This window comes from Octodon degus, unplaced genomic scaffold (assembly GCF_000260255.1).
Source record: "Octodon degus isolate 3935 unplaced genomic scaffold, OctDeg1.0 scaffold00177, whole genome shotgun sequence".
In the NCBI taxonomy this organism is placed as follows: domain Eukaryota; kingdom Metazoa; phylum Chordata; class Mammalia; order Rodentia; family Octodontidae; genus Octodon; species Octodon degus.
In genome coordinates, this window is record NW_004524753.1 from 4,820,028 (window position 1) to 4,837,932 (window position 17,905).

The following is a 17,905-nucleotide window of genomic DNA, read 5'->3' on the forward strand; positions in this document are numbered from 1 at the left end:
TTTTTTTTTTTTTTTGGAGGCAGGGTACCAGGAATCTAACTCAGGGCCTCACACTTGTCAGACAGGCACTGTGCCGCCTGACTTATCCCCAGCCAGAGCCCTTTTTTGAAGAAGAGTGACTTGCCTTGGAAGGCATTGTGTGTTCGAAAATGAAGGAAACAGAACATCCTAGGGGTGAGGTGTTTCCCTGGAGAGCTGGTAGGATGCTACTGTGTTTTGTGTCCTCTTTATTGGCTGTTTTGTTTCATTTTGTTTTGTTTTTTGGTACCAGGAATCAAATTCAGGACCTTGCACTTGCCAGGCAGGCCCTATGCCAGCACTAAGTTAAACCCCCAGCCCACTCATCATTGGCTTCACCCTGCAGGGTTTTGCTGTGGAGAGGTGTGGGACACAGCTGGCCTGCTGTGGGGCATGTGGCCGAGGTCCTAGGACTTCTCCTTGGTTAATTCCCCAAAAGCATGAGCCTGGTAGGGCTCAGCTCTGAGTCACCACCTGGCTGGCTGCATGAGAAGTCCACGGATGGGTCAAATGGGTCACAGGGAGCACCTCGTCACCTCGGCGTCCAGGCCAGATCAAGCCAGAGACAGCCCACTGACTCATGTGCTCTCAAGTCCCCAGGGTTAGCACCAGCCTTTCATCTGTGCGTGATGACACTGTGTCTGACAGCAGACCCGCCCTGGGGGCATTTAAGAAACCTGGTTCAGAAGTATGAGGACTGCTTGCTTTTAGCCTAAGAACAAAATCACAGATGAATTACAAGAACTTTTGGCAAACTGACAAGCACTTACCCCAACCTCTGAGCTGGAAGGTAGGAAAAGTGAAATATGTGAATCCACTTTCGGCCTGAGGGACTTAAGCTAGTTGAATATCTACTCACCTTACTCAGTGGACTTGTTTCTTTGATGCTGGTCTACATCTATATCTATCTATGATATATATATAATCAAACTTATCGTGCAAGAAAAGGGAGGAGCTTTGGCAGAGACCCTGGCTTATAAAAATACATGTTTTCTCAAGTATAATGTTTCTATCATAAGCACAGTGGTATTGGCCAGGAAGGATCCATCAAAAGAGACATTTTTTAAAACAAATACTAAAAACAAAGACTTGAATGTAAAGACTGGCAGTTTTATTTTCACAGTAAGTAATGGTATTGAAGAAGCTTCGTTGAGGGCTGGGGAGATGGCTCAGTGGAATAAGCGCTTCCCTGGCAAGCGCAAGGCCCCGATGAGTTCAATCCCTGGTTCCACCAAAAAATAAAAGAAGAAGAAGCTTCCTTGAGAGCAGGCAGTAGTTTTCAAGTCCCATTGCCCTTCAGGTATGGCCTTGAGGAATGCAGGCGTTTGTGCATGCCCATGTGTTCACAGGTACGTGTTTGTAGGGGCTGGAGAAATAGATCAGTAGAATTAAGTGTTTGCCTGGCAAGCGCAAGGGCCTGAGTTCAAGTCCCGGTTCTGCCAGAAAAAAACAAAACAAAAAAAAAAAAAAAAAAAAAAAAATGGGTGCATGTTTGTATGCATTTCTTTCCCTCCGTGCAGCAGAGTTGTACATCTGGCCAGGCTCATGACACAGCAGAACTGAGTCACCACTTTTGAGGCCCACTGGTCAGCACTTGCCGGACGCCAGTCTCTGTAGTGTTAAAGTGCAGGACCCAGGGGTTCCTTCTTTCCGGGTCCTCCGGAGTGTTGTTTCACATTCCACAGGGGCTGTCCAGAGTCAGCCTGCCTGTGACTGGGTCAAGGTAATCGTGGAGTGAGGGTCAGGCATCCCAAAGGGAAGAAAACAATGCTTCTGGAAAAGACCAGCGTTGCAGGCTGATGATTTATAGCTCTGAACTCTCGGCATCAGGCCAGACTCTTTGCAAGCTGCTGCTTGTGGCCCTTCCCAGATGGAAAAACTAAGTATTGCTGAACAGAAGGGAAGAGGAGCCCATGAGAACCTAGGTGCTTTTTTCCATGCTGAGGACAGCGTGCAGGGCCTTCACACTGAGCTCTGTTTCCAAGTGCAAAGGCATCTATTTCGCACGGGTGGCTCCAGCTGCAAAACCTAACGGTCATTCTCTCAGGTGGCAAGTGGCCCAGACAGGTGTCGCAATCCCCCTTTATGGTTCTTAGCTCCCTTCAGAGAGGGTTGGGCGATCCTAGTAGAGCCAGTGTGTTAGAATGCAAGTATTACATGAGTCATTTAAGGAGCAGACGCATGGGCAGGACACCTTCCCGAGATTCAGAGATGATAGAAACACTTCCTTTGTTGGGAAGTCGTTGCATACACACCTGCCAGGGCCTCCTCCCTGGCTACAGCTGGCCTTTCCTGTGACAGAGCTTTCCAGGCCGCCCCCACACTTCGAACAGCCCTTGCTGGGGCCTCGACCTCAGCGCCACCTCATTGCCAAGCTCTACCAGAGTGGAGTGACTCGGTTTACACCTCATTTTGCAAATTGATTTTAACACACTGTGCTCTGGATTCCACTTGCAGAATTTCCACTCATTCGTTCAACACTGATACTTCCTGCTTACTCATGCATTTCAGTGGGGTAGTTTCTTCTACCTAATTGAACACAGTTGCAACACATCCTTTAAAATCCTTGCCCAGGATGGGGATGTAGCTCAGTGGTGCAGAGCCTGCTGGCAAGCATGAGATCCTGAGTTTGATGCTTAGTACCAGTACCCCCCAACAAAAACAGAAACAAAATTCTTACCTGCTAATTTCAACATTTGCATTAACTCAAGATTTTTTGGGGGCCGGGGAGATAGCTCAGTAGAATAAGCACCTGCCTGGTCTTGAGTTCAATCCCTGGTACCGCAAAAAAAAAAAAAAAAAAAAAATTGTTTTTGTTTATTGTCCTTTTTACTTAAGAGTGAATCATACTTTACTGATTCGTTTTTTCCTTGTCAAAAAATTATATATTGGGTTGGGAGGATAGCTCAGTAGATTAAGTGCTTGCCTGGCAAGCTCAGGGTCCTGAGTTAAATCCCCAGTACTGCCAAAAAAAAAAAGAAAAATTATATATTGTATAGCACAATGTTTTGAAAAATGCACACATTGTGGAATATGTCATGCTAATTACTAAAAGCTTGACATGATAGACTTATCATTTCTGGAATGAGAACAAATAAAATCTATTCTCAGTAATTTTCTTACATACGATTCATTGTTAGTAACTACACTTTTTTTTCTGTATTCTTAGGGAAGGGGCTGCAGGGTATTCAGGGTCTCACTACTAGATCAGACTCATAGTGATTCTTTTGTTTGCAGCCTCCCGAGTGCTGGGATTACAGGCACGCGCCACCATGCCTAGTCTTGAACACCCGGCCCCTGCATCTGCTTGCACACTCTTTAATCCTCTGAGCTATTAGGCTGGCCCTACAGTCCTTATGTTGTACAGTAGACCTCTCAAACTTATTCTTCCTAATTGAAATTTTGTACTTTTTTTTTTTTCCTATATCCCCAAACCAAATCTTTTTGTATTTTTTATTTTGAGACAGGATCAGTCAAAGTTACTAAATTGCCCAGCTTGCCCTTGAATTTGTGGTCCTTCTGCCTAGCCTCCTAGAGTTTGAGGATACGCCACCACACCCAGCATAAAGTTTTGTACCTTGGTTCACTGTCTCCCCAACCCCATCCTCCACTGCTCAGAGTGTACCCTTACTAGGTCATCCATGTGAGTGAGGTTAGGCAGTGTTTCACTCTGTGCCTGGTGTATTTCACTCAGCACAGTGCTCTCCAGGCCACCCATGTGCCTGAGCATGGAGTCTCTGCCTGAGGCTGTCAGGGTGCCTCTGAGTCTGCACCACACTGTCCTGACCTGTTCTGCTGGTGGAGGACATGAGGTTGACTCCGTGTCTCTTCAGCCTGTTCTGCTGGTGGAGGACATGAGGTTGACTCCGTGTCTCTTCTGCTGTGAATATCGGCATGCAACAAGAACACGAATGCAGGCATGCAAGTATCTCCTGGACACAGACTTCATTTTCTTTGGATATGTCCACAGTAGTGGCATTGCTGAGTTGTAGTAGTTCTGTTCCTTTAATTTTTTTCTTCTCTTCTGTACTTTAGGGAAGCTGTTCAGGGTCTCACTACTAGATTAGACTTGTGGTGATTCTCCTGTTTACAGCCTCCCAAGTGGTGGAATTAGAGGCAGGCACCACCACACCCAGTCTCAATCCAGTCTCAACATGCCCTGGTGGTGGGGCCGCCACAGCAGGCCCAGGGATTGAACCCCTGGCCCCTGTGCCTGCTTGCAGGCGCTTTAATCTGCTGAGCTTTTTGGCTGGCCTATTCCTTTAATTTTTGAGACACCTTCATACTGGGTTTTTGTCCCATACTGTCATTCAAATAGTTGTATGATTTACATTCCAACCCACAGTGCAGTTATTTGCTTTGGTTCCCTTCCTGACCGATGCCACCTTCATGTCCTCCTAATAACCATTCAGATGATTATAAGGTGCATGTGGGGGTCTCACTGCAGTTTATTGTACACATCCTTGATGGCTGGTACCATTAAACATTATTTCACACACCCGTGGGCCCTGTCTATGTTATCTTTTGAGAAATGTCTATTTAGTTCCTTTTCCCATTTTGAAACTAGGTTATTCTCTTGCTGCTGAGTGCCTTGAGACCCTTGTATGTTTTACTTATTAAATTTATCTATTTGATATGAGAAATATAGGGCCAGCAAGATAGCTCAGTGGTCTAAAGCGCCTGCTTAGGCAAGCTTAGGCAGGTGCAAGGGACCATGGTTTGATCCCCACCACTACGTGCCATGCCAGCCCCGCTGTGCTACAGCAGCTCACAGAATCCAAGAAACACTTCACTTTCGTTCCCAGTTGTCTACAGGGAGTCTCAAAGGTACAGGTGAACAGCAGGCCGGGAGATGCGAAGGCCAAGGAGAGTCGTGGTGCACCCTGTCCTTTCCCTCTGATCTCTCCTTGGTCTTCTTCCCTGTGAGCAGTGCCCATTCTGGAGCTGGAGAGACCACTAACCCCCAGTTAGCTCCTGAGCATACAGGAGAAATTCCTTTCATTCGCGCTAGAGATTCTAAGAATTTTATTTAGAAGCTATATGCCAGAAAATGAGAACATGGACAAAATATGTTTTTCACAGTACAATAGATGCCAAAAGTCACTGGAAACCAGAATCTAGGGTCATCCTTTCCTCTAGGATTTGGCCCTCCTCTCCTCAGCCCTCCCTTTTTTCCAGCATGAGATCCTCAGTGTTTCTAGGTCACGGATGGATGGATGGCTGTCCCTGTCCACAGAGATGACTGAATCAGGTACCAAGAGCAGAACCTTTTCTTTTGTAGTGTTATACCTTTGCTTGTAAGTTGTCCTTGCAGGAAGGGCTCTGTTCCTGAAAAACCCAATAGTTCTAAAATCCATTATTGGGCTGGTGAGATGGCTCAGTGGTCTAAAGCACCTACTTAGAACAAGCTTAGCAAAGCACAGGGACCGCGGCTCAATCCCCCAGCACCACTTGCCAGCCCGCCCCGCCCCCTGGTGGGCTGAGCTGGCCACACACACACACACACACACACACACACACACACAAATAAATAAATAAAATTTAAAAAAAAAAATCCATTATTACTGTCTGGTTTCCAGCCAAGTCTTAAAATCCTCTGGCAACATTCTGAGACCTGCATGTGTGTCCAGACTTTGTTGGGAACATTCCGAATAGTGGATCCCTTCTTTTACCTAAGTGGCCTTTTTTTCTTGTCTCAACTTCCCAAGACCGGACAGAGACTTGTCCCCTTCTGTTCCCTCAGTGGCAGGATTTTACCAGAATGCCTCAGAAACAAAAGCTGATTGAATTCCTGCTGTTAAGTGTGTTGCTTTTTATCTGAGGAATCTTTCAAATGAATTGTTTTTCTGATGGAAGGAGATAATAAAAGGAAGTACGTAACTGACCCCTTATTTTGACATCTGATTGATACTGACAGAGCCTGGTTGGGCCACTGTGAGCCTCGAGATGTGCCAAGGTGCATTTGTTCTAGAGCAAGCCAGGGCGCTCAGCGCGGCATGTGTGGCCCAGCACGTGCCTTCCTCCGGAATCGGGCAGCAAGGAGACTGAGGTGCCTTGCAATTCTGTCTGGGGTGACCACAGGTGCTGGTTCTACTCAGATATGCAGGTTTGGAACATGGCACTCTCAGCTTACAGAGTACAGATGGAAGAGGAAGACTGACAGGGAAAGGCGCAAGGATCCAGAGCCTCAGGTCATACTTGAAGGTGCCTTGTTCTCCAGAGCCTGCCTTTAAGAGCTACTTTCTGCATGGATTTTCCTATCAGGAAGGATGGATTTAACCGGGGGGTGGGGGGGGGGTACAAATTAACTGGCAGAAGTGTATGTATAGAGAGAGGGGGTAGAGAGCTCTGGAGTGTATTTGTGTGCACAGACAGAGGGTGGGACGGAAGAAGGAAGCTCTTCATCCCTCTCGCCATTGCCTGAGGACCGCTGGGCAGACCTCTGAAAGTGTACTGTTCACCTTCGTCCCTTAGAGGAGCAAGCTTAAGGCGTCTGCTTGCATCAGAACAAAGCTGCAGGTCTTGAGGGAGCTCGCCCTCCGCGGTCCAGCCAAGCGCGATCTGGGTGTCACCCACAGTTCCCCTCTGAAGAAAGTGAGAAATGAGCCAAAGTAAAATGCACTTAGTGTCTCTTTGGGCCTTTTCATTCATTCCTTTGTTTAAACTTCAATTTTCCAGAGTCCAGAGCCACAAATCCCACCGTCAAACCACGGTCGTTCGTTCTCAGGAATGCCAATGAGGTATTCGAGCAGTTCCCTATGGAGGATGAGGGGGAGAGAAACGAAAGCACGTGGACGGAAACCGGGAACGTGTCCTCCGACTGGAGCAGCCCCCTCCGGAAGCTGCCCCCTGCCTTCATCTCGGACGCCGCCGCGGGCTACCTGACCGGGCCCTGGCTGACGCGCGTGGTGCCCGCCGTCTACACCATCGTGGTGCTCGTGAGCCTCCCGCTGAACCTCCTGGCCATCGCCGTGTTCATCCTGAGGATGAAGGTGAAGAAGCCGGCGGTGGTCTACATGTTGCACCTGGCCACGGCCGACGTGCTTTTCGTGTCCGTGCTGCCCTTTAAGATCAGTTATTACTTTTCTGGCAGCGACTGGAAGTTCGGCTCCGAGATGTGTCGCTTCACCACGGCGGCCTTTTACTGTAACATGTACGCGTCCATCATGCTCATGACGGCCATCAGTGTGGACCGCTTCCTGGCCGTGGTGTACCCGATCCAGGCCCTGTCCTGGCGCACCCTGGGGAGGGCCTCCCTCACCAGCCTGGCCATCTGGGCTCTGGCCATCGCCGGCGTGCTGCCGCTGCTCCTCAGAGAACAGACCGCCCAGGTCCCGGGGCTCAACATCACCACCTGCCACGACGTACTCAACGAGACGCTGCTCGAGGGCTTTTACGCCTACTACTTCTCAGCCTTCTCTGCCATCTTCTTTTTCGTGCCTCTGGTCATCTCCTCCGTTTGCTACGTGTCCATCATCCGATGTCTCAGCTCTTCCACTGTCGCCAGCCAGAGCAACAAGTCTCGAGCTGTGTTCCTGTCGGCAGCCGTCTTCTGCGTCTTCCTCATCTGCTTTGGGCCCACGAACGTCCTTCTGATCATGCATTACCTGTTCCTGTCCCACAGCCGGGCCACCGAGGCTGCCTACTTCGCTTACCTCCTCTGTGTCTGCATCAGCAGCGTGAGCTGTTGCATCGACCCCCTGATCTACTATTACGCCTCCTCCGAGTGCCAGCGCCACCTCTACGGTATCCTGTGTTGCAAAGAAAATGTGGATCCCAACAGCTACAACAGCAGCGGGCAGTTGATGGCAAGTAAAATGGACACCAGCTCGACCAACATGAATAATAGTATCTACAAAAAGCTGTTAGCTTAGCACAAGTGACTGCTGGTCAGGTCAAAAGAAAGGTGAAAAAAGTGAAAAGCTCAGGAATTCTGTTAGTCCCTGGCAAAAGGACTTCACCTAAAATAACAAATGTATGATTTGCATGCCTGCTTAGGAGAGCATAAATATTGGTTAATGACCAGAAGTAACAGGAATGGAAGATAGTGTTATTCCAAGGGAGTAATACCAATGCTACAATAATGAATGTCACTCTCATGTGTGTGTGTGTGTGTATGTGTGTGTATGTACACATATATATGACTTACACATATGTGTATGCACACACAGGTATCATGGGCAGCACAGTATGGATTAGGCACTTTGAAGCCCTCTCTTTTGCTCCCAGTAATTATAGAAAAGTCTTGGACTCCCTGCTGTTATCTGCAGAGTCCAGGCAGGTGAACATCCGAAGATGTCCACCAGTAGTGACAGTAGTGGTTTGGATTTACACGCAAATGGCATACATGTAGACATCACTTATTTTGCACGTAAGTGTATTTTAAAATTGTCTGACAGCATTGTTTAACTGATGAGAAGATGAGATTTGGTGGTGTGTAGAAAAAGTGCTGGTGTTTTTCATTTTAAATCTATCCAAGCTTAAATTTTTTGAAGTTGTCAAAACAGATGAAAAGCGTATTTGCTCTGGTCGACCAGCAGTCTGACGTTTTTTCATTCTGCATACACAAACCAAGACCAAGCACGACCTCCCACGTGACCCCAGACGGCCTTCCGGAGCAGCGCACCGGGGAGCTGACCCTGCTGGACAGAGGACTCCAGGCAGCGGGCCCGGCAGAGCCACACACTGGCCAGCAGCCATCCTGCTCAGCCTTCTGGGAACCGGCAAGACCAAGACCACCAAGCTCAAGCCATCATCCAGGCTTCCCACCACAACTGTGAGCTGAGCGTGTCAGAAACCTCCAGAGCATGGCTGGTGAGATAGCTCAGTGGTATAAGCGCCTGACTGGCAAGCACAAGGTCCCGGGTTCAATCCCCAGTCCTGTTAAAAAAAGAAACCTCCAGAGCAGCGTGGGACGTCCTGCAGGCAACAGTTGTGACAGCCTGCTCTGCCCACCTTGGGAGCAGGAGCACGTCTGCAACACCCCAAGTGGGACTAAACCCCACCCTCAGGAGAGCACTGGCCAGGACAGGGACAGCATGTGATGCATTGTCATAAACACGAGGGAGGTGACGCTTTAAGCCAGATGCTACCCAGAATTCATGTCAGCAAGCTTGTCTGCTGCAGAGCTTGGAACACAGGTTTCTGCTTCCTGTGGTTATAACTTAAGATAGAAACACAACAGAGGATGTGTATTTTAAAAAAATAAGTCCTTCGGTCTATGTCAGCTGGACAGTATTTATTTATAAATGTTTTGTTCAATTAATTACTCAAGTTTTCTTTTAAGACTCAGTTATGTCAGACTGGTTAGAAATAACAAGTGAAAATGGATTTGTCATTGAAATAAAGGAAAATCATTCTGTATTTTTCACTTTCCTTAAAAGTTACTGAAATAATTTTTAAAGCATTTTTTTTATCCCCATGATAAATACCAAGCATAGAAAATCTCCATAGGTTTAGCAAAGTGATTTGAACATTAGGTTGAGGGGCCAGGGAGATGGCTCAGTGGAATAAGTGCTTCCCTAGCAAGCACAAGGGTCTGAGTTCAATCCCTAGTTCCACCAAAAAAAAAAAATAATAATAATAATAATAATAATTAAATAAATAAAATACAAAAAAGAACATTAGGTTGAAAAAAAAGGAAATTAGGTTGAAATTTTCCAGATTAAAAAGTGGTGACATTTTAAGCAAAAGTGGGAAAGTTGCAAGGTAAATGTTTATCTATTTAAAAAAGCAAAGTATTTCCAAATATCAGAATAATTTACATAAGAGTAATATAACAATTGTAAGTAGAAGCTAGCACTGATTTTATTAACTGAGTTACTATATTTACTGTCATTGTTAATTTAGTCTGTATATAGTAAAATACCTATCATCACAGTACTTATATGATTTCAGTGTTTACGTTCACTTTTTTAAAAACTGTCATGTAACCTATGTTAATAAACATGCAAATGTACCTGGCATCTCTGTGGAATAATTTATAACATTTGCACCCTGGCCAGAGAACACACCTCAGCGTGTAGCTGCAGAGGTGCAGGCTTCGCCCGGGAAACCACAGGGCTGGTGTAGCCACAGGCTGGTCCTTCCTGACCCAGACTGGATGGAGGGCCCTGCAGTCCTTGGCTCTGCCCCCTGGCATGGCTGCCGCCTCCCATTGCCCCTGATTTTAAGGCCAAGCCAGAGGACAAGGAAACACTTCATAAAGGTCTGCTTCCTTAGGCATGAAGAATGAATCTAGTAGAAGCAGTTGAGATTAAAAACATAAGTACAGATTCTGCTACAGGCATTGAATTGTTTGGGTTTTTAGCTCTCTTTAGGAAAATTCAGGTTATAATAAACATATATTCAGATTTCTAACTTGTAAATATCGTGGATGGCGACCACAATTCTTTCCTACTGAGAGAAAAATAATTATAAGAACAGGGAGGAAACCCGTAGATGCCTGCAGTGCCTCCTGTGTGGGGAAGACTGTCCTTTGCCCTCTAGAGCAGGGAGAGTGAAAGCAGATGGCCCTCAGCCTCTGAGAGCTGAAAATCAATGAAAAGTTTTCAGTGAAGTGTCTCCAGACCTAGTAACTAGTGCCTAGCTGTGATCCCAGCCCCCTGGAAGGCTGAGGCAGGCGGATCCAAAGCTTAGTGATTTAGTGAGTCCCTGTCTCAAAAAACAACAACAACAAAAAAAAAAAACAGCAAAAGCAAAAATTGAAGGTTAAGATGTAGCCAAGTACCACCAGAAAGAAAAATAATCTGGACTGATAGTCAATGGAAAATTTATTTTATGGCTGGGAAGATGTTCATCCATCAGTTCAATCCCTGGTACTGCCAAAAAAATAAAAATTAAATAAATAAATAAATAAAGCTCTTTTGGGACCAGGGAGATGGCTCAGTAGAATAAGAGCTTCCCTGGCAAGTGCAAGGGCCTGAGTTCAATCCCTGGTTCCGCCAAAAAAAAAGAAAAAGAAAAATTATTTCAGCTAAGCAAGAATTTTGTTAACAGAAACTTTCAAAGTTTAGCACAAACTTTAAGTTTCTAAGGTCATAGATAAATTACATGAAGTCAGATTTCTGCTTCTGAGTACTAGAAACAGTATCCTTTCTCTAGTCAGAAAATAACCTTTAAACTTTTTTTTTTCAAAATACACTTGAGTTCAAAAGCACATTTAATTTTATTAACACAAAAATGTTTCACTTCTTTCCGTGCCAAGTAAAAAGTAGTGGTTTTAGGGAAATGAAATAAAGCACACAATTGGAAAAATTTAGTCTATATTTCCAAATTTAAGACAAGTAGCCTGAAGGAAGCCTTCTGTTCCAGAGCAAGTGAAAATGTGAAGTAGTGCTGATGACCCAGCCTGGGAAGCTCGGGCCAGGCCTTCTCCAGCATTTTATCTTCACCTGGGAGCCATGATGATAACTGAGGAAAAAAACAGTGCCATCAACTGCCATTTCCTGGAATTACTAGCTGTGCGATCAGGCGTGTCAGATTATTAGATTAAATGTACATGGAAGGGCTGGTGAGATGGCTCAGTGGTGTAAAGCACCTACTTAGAACAAGCTTAGCGAAGCACAGGGACTGCGGTTCAATCCCCCAGTACCACATGCCAGCCAGCCCCGCCCCCTGGTGGGCTGAGCTGGCCACACACACACACACACACACACACACACACATAAATAAAATTTTTTTTTAAATGTACATGGAAACACTCGCAGGACTAAGCTGTGTCTTAGGACAGTGTTTAACTGAGTCACACCTAATGAAGAGGAGCAATGTCACAGTGCAGTGAGTGATTCCCCAAACCCTGAGACCTGTTCAGGACATTTGTGAGTTTCAAACCATCTTGAAACACTAAGATGCTACTTGTCTCTTATAGTCTGATGCTTGCCCAAGTGAAAGGTTGAATTTTCCAGAAACTGCTCAACATGCTGTAGACAGCTAAAATAGATAGAAATATTATAGGCAGTCAGACAGGGCCAGGCCCTCGAGGAGACAATATGGAAGACAAGGTGACTTTGCAACTTTGGAAGAGACAGACACTCCCCGCTGTGGGCCAGACCTCAGGACAAAAGAATAAACAAATGCAGCCACATACTTCCCTAGGGATGGGCATCAAGGACTGATATTCTAAATAGGTATCAATCACCTTGAAAGAGTCACTAACCCAACCCGCAACAGGAAGAGACCCTACCCCATTTTCATGTCTGCTTGCTATGTGATTAGCTTCCTCATTTGGTACTGGATTTAATCAATTTTACCTGATCATTGGTACTTGTAATTTCATTGGTTGACCATAGTTTTGTCCCACTTCATGCCCACCTAAGTGAGTTCTGAAGTTGTCCGCCTTAGACCTGCCTCATCACATGGTTTTACTCTATAAAAATCCCTGGAAGTGACAGCTTCCCAGGGACCACGCACATGGGTCTCCCTTCTGTCCCTCTCTCAGATAGGAACTTTCTTTCCCCCAGTAAATATATTCTTCTCTAAATCTCCATTGTTTGTAAAATTCATTCTTCAGTTTTATAGAACACAAACTCATCCCTGGTACCTGTCAGGTTGGGAGTTTCATTTTTCCCCTATATCACAATGGTAGACTCAAGTCCCCTAGGATTAAGGGTCTAAGGGCTCCCCACCTTAAATAGCCTGGAAAAGATAAAAAGAGAGTTGTAGTCATCCTTGTGTCTCCTCTGCAAGGCTACCCTGCTTTTGAGCCAGTTGATTATGGACTGGAACCTTCACACATTGTGAGCTAAGTAAACCTTTCCCTGTTTAACTTCCAGCATTGGTATTTTGTCTCAGCAATGAGAGAAAAGTAAGGTACCAACACTTCAACCGTTGCCTTGAAAAATTCATAAACACTGAGTCCTTGTGAGAGGGTGCAGGCTGACGCTAACACAATATGGGATGCAACCCATATAATCCATTTCCTTGAGTCCTCAGTAGTTTAAACTATGCTAAGGTAGCCCAGGCCAAAGAAGCTTGAGAATAGTTTTTCTTATCCAAGATGTCCCAACTTTGCCACCATAAGAAGACAGAGAAACTGGTAATAATGATAATGTAAACAGGAGCAAAGGGTTGATTGGTGACCACTGGCCACTTTGTGGCTTTGCTCCTATGCTGAGGGAATCGGAAGCAATAGAGACTGACTCTCAAGTCACCAGATGTGATATGGCCCACAGGGTGGGAAACCTGTGTGAGGCCTGATTCTCAGCTGCTTTCTTGTAGAAGGGGTTGTTGTGGTTTGGGGTCATCCGGCCAAGAGGTTGTTCAAATCAGCAGCAGGCCTTGCCCATGCAGGCAGTCCTTAAAAATGAACATCACCTATTGGCTGGAGGTGCTGACTGCATCAGTCATGAATCACGGGGGACCCAGAGGTCACACTCAGCAGCACCTCAGAATTCACACAATAGCTTGTATGGTTTCTACTCAGCTGGATGTGACTAGGCCAGAGGAGAGCTCAGCTTGGAAGCTGCAGGCTGAGTGGACTGAAGCCTTGAGGAGGGAGGGCACCACCTGGCTGCACTGCCCTAGCAGACTCCTGTGAATCCCTCAAAGGAGGCTGCTACTACTAAGATGCCCCTAGGGCCACACCCACAACTGTCATGCATGTGTTTTTTTGTTTTTCTGTATTTTAGTGCAGGGTCTACAAGGTTTCCAGTTTACAGTGCTCGACACCACACCTAGTTTCAATCACATTTCAGGGCACCCTGGGGATGGGGCCTAAGCAGGAGCTTTAGTCCACTGGTGGTTTTTCTTTTATTGGGGGGGGGAACCAGGGATTGAACTCAGGCCCTTGCGCTTGCCAGGGAAGTGTATATTCTACTGAGCCATCTCCCTGGCCCTGTTTTTTCTTTTCATAAAAATTGGATAAATATTACCCCAGCACTCTTTCACATTTCACACTGAGCACACAGAGGATGAGAAACAATTTTTGTCACTCAAGACTACAAAATGAAATGGGTTCATGGAGATCTAAGGTGCAGACAAAACATAGAATGAAACAAGGCTTAAATACTAAGCAATGAAGGGCCAGGGAGATAGCTCAGTGGTATAAACACCTGCCTCAAAAGTGCAAGGTCCTGAGTTCAATCCCTGGTACCAAAAAAGAAAAACAACTAAGCAATGAAGTCCATATGAGTGGAACTGCAAGATGGTAAGTGTAGGGGCCGGGGAGATGGTTCAGTGGAATAAGCACTTCCCTGGCAAGCGCAAGGGTCTGAGTTCAACCCTGGTTCTGAAAAAAAAAAAAAAAAAAAAAAAAAGATGGTAGGTGTAGATTTTAAACACTACCAAGTTTTGGTTTAAAAAAATGAATATCTGGGGGGCCAGGGAGATGGCTCAGTAGAATAAGTGCCTGCCTGGCAAGCTCAAGGGCCTGAGTTCAATCCCCGGTTCTACCCCCCAAAAAAGTGAATATCTGGCTTGTGACAAACAGCTTTGAGAATTTGCCATGAGAAAAAAATACTTAAATATTTAAAGCCTGTTCTCTCCTAATTCTTTTCCCTTTATGTTACTGCATTGTAGGGAAAACATAGGTTTTATTAAAAATTAGTAGCTCTTGCCTCTACTGTTAAAGCAGTTAGAGAAACAAAGGAGCAAGGAACTGAGAAAGCTCCAGAAAGGCACCAGGGAATGCAGTTAGCGTAAGAATTCATCAGAAAGAATTAACAAAGCAGGAGAAAGCCAGAAACAAGCCAGGGTAACCAGCTCTTCTCACCCACCTTTGAGAGCTTGTTTGGAGGTTCTAGCAGAGGAGCACAGCTACTTGTATAACCTTGACCGAGGAACGGTCCTCCTCTATCGAGGGTGGTAGTCCTCTTCAACCCAGCGTGCAACTTTGGGAGGGACGCACATGGATCACTGAGGGAGGAAGGGAACACCCCCCTAGCCAGCCAGATCAGCGAATCAACCCCTGCTGATCAATGGGGTGACAGATGTCACCACCAGATCGCCCTCACATCCTCACCCACCTTTGATAAAATGCAAAGGAGACAAGGGGCAGCCACTGGAGGCCTCATTTAATATGTAAATGACATGCATATGCAAATATATGCATATTCTCACTTAGCATCTCACTTAGCACCAGATTACTACCCCAGATATACAATGTCAGCTTGGCCAGGGAGATGGCTCAGTAGTTTACTAGCTCAAGGGCCTGAGTTCAATCCCCAGTTCCGCTCCCTGGTTCTGCTCCCCAGTTCCGCCAAAAAAAGAAAAAGTCTCCTTAATCATTAACTGTTATCTTTCTATGAGGCTACACACACACACACACACACACACACACACACACACACACACACACATCACAAAAGGACAGGGAAGAATCTAACAGCCAGAATAGACAGAAGTGCCCAGGTTAGGGTCAAAGACAGCCAGAGAGCACATCAGATGGTGACGACTTCCAGGCACCCACATGGGGGATGGCAAGAATCACTAGTCCTAAATAACCATAGCCAGGGATAAGGGCTTCAGGGGATTTACCTTTTGGATTCCCCCTACTCTTCCGAAGTAGCTATCTATCTTATCTTTTTCCAGCCATTTCCAAATAAAACATCTTCTTTTATTTTAATCTCTGCCTCTCTAATTCCTTACTAGTGCTGGGAGTTTAGGACCCAGATAGCTGCTTGTCCCAGCGGAGCAAGGTTTGGACATCCCAACCCAATACAACCACATCCTGGTCCTTTCCACCACTCCACACAAAGGAAGAATTCTGAACCTTAATGTGCATCTGTTTTGTCTCTTAAATTGCTCTTAAAACTGCCCCAAGGTAATGCTCCTCTCTAAGAAACCAATTTGAATCTGACTCTCTGGAGACAGGACCTGAAGTATGGGTACTATTTGCACAAATGCCTTGGGAGACTCTAAGGAGTAAGTCATGGTTCATAGTCATTCCTTCAAGAAGGTGCTTCTCAATTCTCACCTGTATACCAATTATCTATAGGTCCTACCTATCATAGTAGGTCTGGGGTGGGATCTGTTGACCTAACAGCTTCACAAGAAATGTTGGCATCGCTGGTCCCTGGACTATATTTTGAGGTAGCAAGGCAGTAAGTAACACTGTAAAATGGGACGTTAAAAGTTGTATTTTTTCTTTTAAAGACATCTCCATACTTCCACAGGTCTGTGGCATATGGCTACCCCCACCTCCTTTCAGTCCAGATGAACAGATGGAACAAGCAAATGCTGGTGTCAAGCAAGCAAGTCCAAGTTTATTCCCTCATGCACGGGAGGGAGAGATCCAAGTCCAGGACAGGAGGCAACAAGCCCAAATGTATCTTCTGTCTCCTGTATTCCCTTCCTCTGTTCCTTGCTATTACAGACCACAACACACCTGTACACAGGGTCAAATGAGCCCTTCCATCTCCTTAGAGCTACTGTTGTAGGCAGCTGAATTAGATAGAAATATTATAGACAGTTAGATAGGGCCAGGCCCTCAAAGTGACAATATAGACAATATGGAAGACAAAGTGACTTTGCAACTTTGGAAGAGACAGACGCTCCCTATGGGCCAGACCTCAAGACAAAAGAATAAACAAATACAGCTACATACTTCCCTAGGGATGGACATCAAGGATTGATATTCTAAATAGGTATCAATCACCTTGAAAGAGCCCTGAAGAGTCACTAACCCAACCCCCAACAACAAGAGACCCTGTCCCTTATTCATGTTCACTTGCTACATGACTCACTTCCTCATTTAGTACTGGATTTAATCAATTTTACCTGAGCAATGGGGCTTGTAATCTCATTGGTTGACCATAGTTTTGTCTCGCCTCATGCCCACCTAAGTGAGTTCCCAATTTCTCCACCACCTTAGACCCACCTCACCACATGGTTTTACATTATAAAAGTCCCGGAAAAAGACGGCTTCTTGGGCACCACCCGCTCGGGCCCCACTTGTCCCTCTCTTGGACAGGAGCTTTTTTTCCCTTAGTAAATATATTCTGCTCTTAACCTCCATTTGGTCCTGAAATTCTTCAGTTTTAGAGGATACAAACTCATCCCAGGTACCTTACAGGTCAGGAGTTTCATTTTTCCCCTATATCACTAGCTCTGAATGAATTTTTACCAAAATAAATGTCCTTCTTTGATTTGGTCAGCAGAGAGGAAAGAAACCTGAACAGGACCCAAAGTGGCCGGTAATATCAAGAGCTAGTTCCGAGGTGAAATTAAGCTAGAATGACCATGTAGGCTACGAGATGCTCAATTTTCATCTCTGAAATCATTTTACTGGATCAATTTTTAAAATTTTGATAAAACTGTGGCAATTTTAATGTAGTAGAAGCATAGATGCTTCCAGTAGTGTCTACCTTGTTGTATTCTCCCTTAGCTCCTCAGTTCTTTTCTCAGGAAGAAAACAGCTCAAAAGGCTCTAAGCTTAGATATGACACTGCTTCCCAAGATGCTGGAGATCTGGAGTGGCGGCTCCCCTCTGTTCTGTAGAGATAAGGCCCGGCAGGTAGCAGTAGGGCCTGGCTACCAGACAGATGTGGATGTTTCTTGTCTCCAGTCTGGCTGAAAAATGATGACCTCAGAGATGCACCGGGGCACCAGTCCACCTGGGGTGTCCAGCCACATGAGGCTGGAATGAGGAGCTCTGCAAACCGTCTGGCTGATGAGTCAGTCCAGGGACTGAGGTCAGAGGACCCATGGCTCTGCTGGGTCTGCGGGAAAACCCAGACGTTGACTCTGAGGGTATGTGCTTGCAGTATGCATGCTACACCTGGTATAAATTCTTCGTTACAGAAGCCTCCTATGAGTTGATGAAAATAATTGCTAAATGATGAAAGAGAATCTATAGTTTATAAGCAACATATGGAAAAATGTGTTTAGCCATAATCAAATCCTTGCAACTATATCAATATAACAAGCCAGGCATGGTGGCAAACTCCTG

General features: G+C 45.7%; 1 protein-coding gene across 1 annotated transcript in view; it reads left to right on the forward strand.

Moving 5' to 3' along the window:
* Window positions 1-8,136, forward strand: part of F2r (coagulation factor II thrombin receptor) — a 15,985-nt gene extending 7,849 nt beyond the window's left edge. Inside the window, exon 2 of the mRNA XM_012517420.2 lies at window positions 6,697-8,136. Coding sequence (XP_012372874.1) covers window positions 6,697-7,892 — 1,196 coding nt within the window. The 3' untranslated portion in view covers window positions 7,893-8,136. The remainder of the gene's footprint in view (window positions 1-6,696) is intronic.
* The last annotated feature ends 9,769 nt before the right edge of the window (window positions 8,137-17,905 follow it).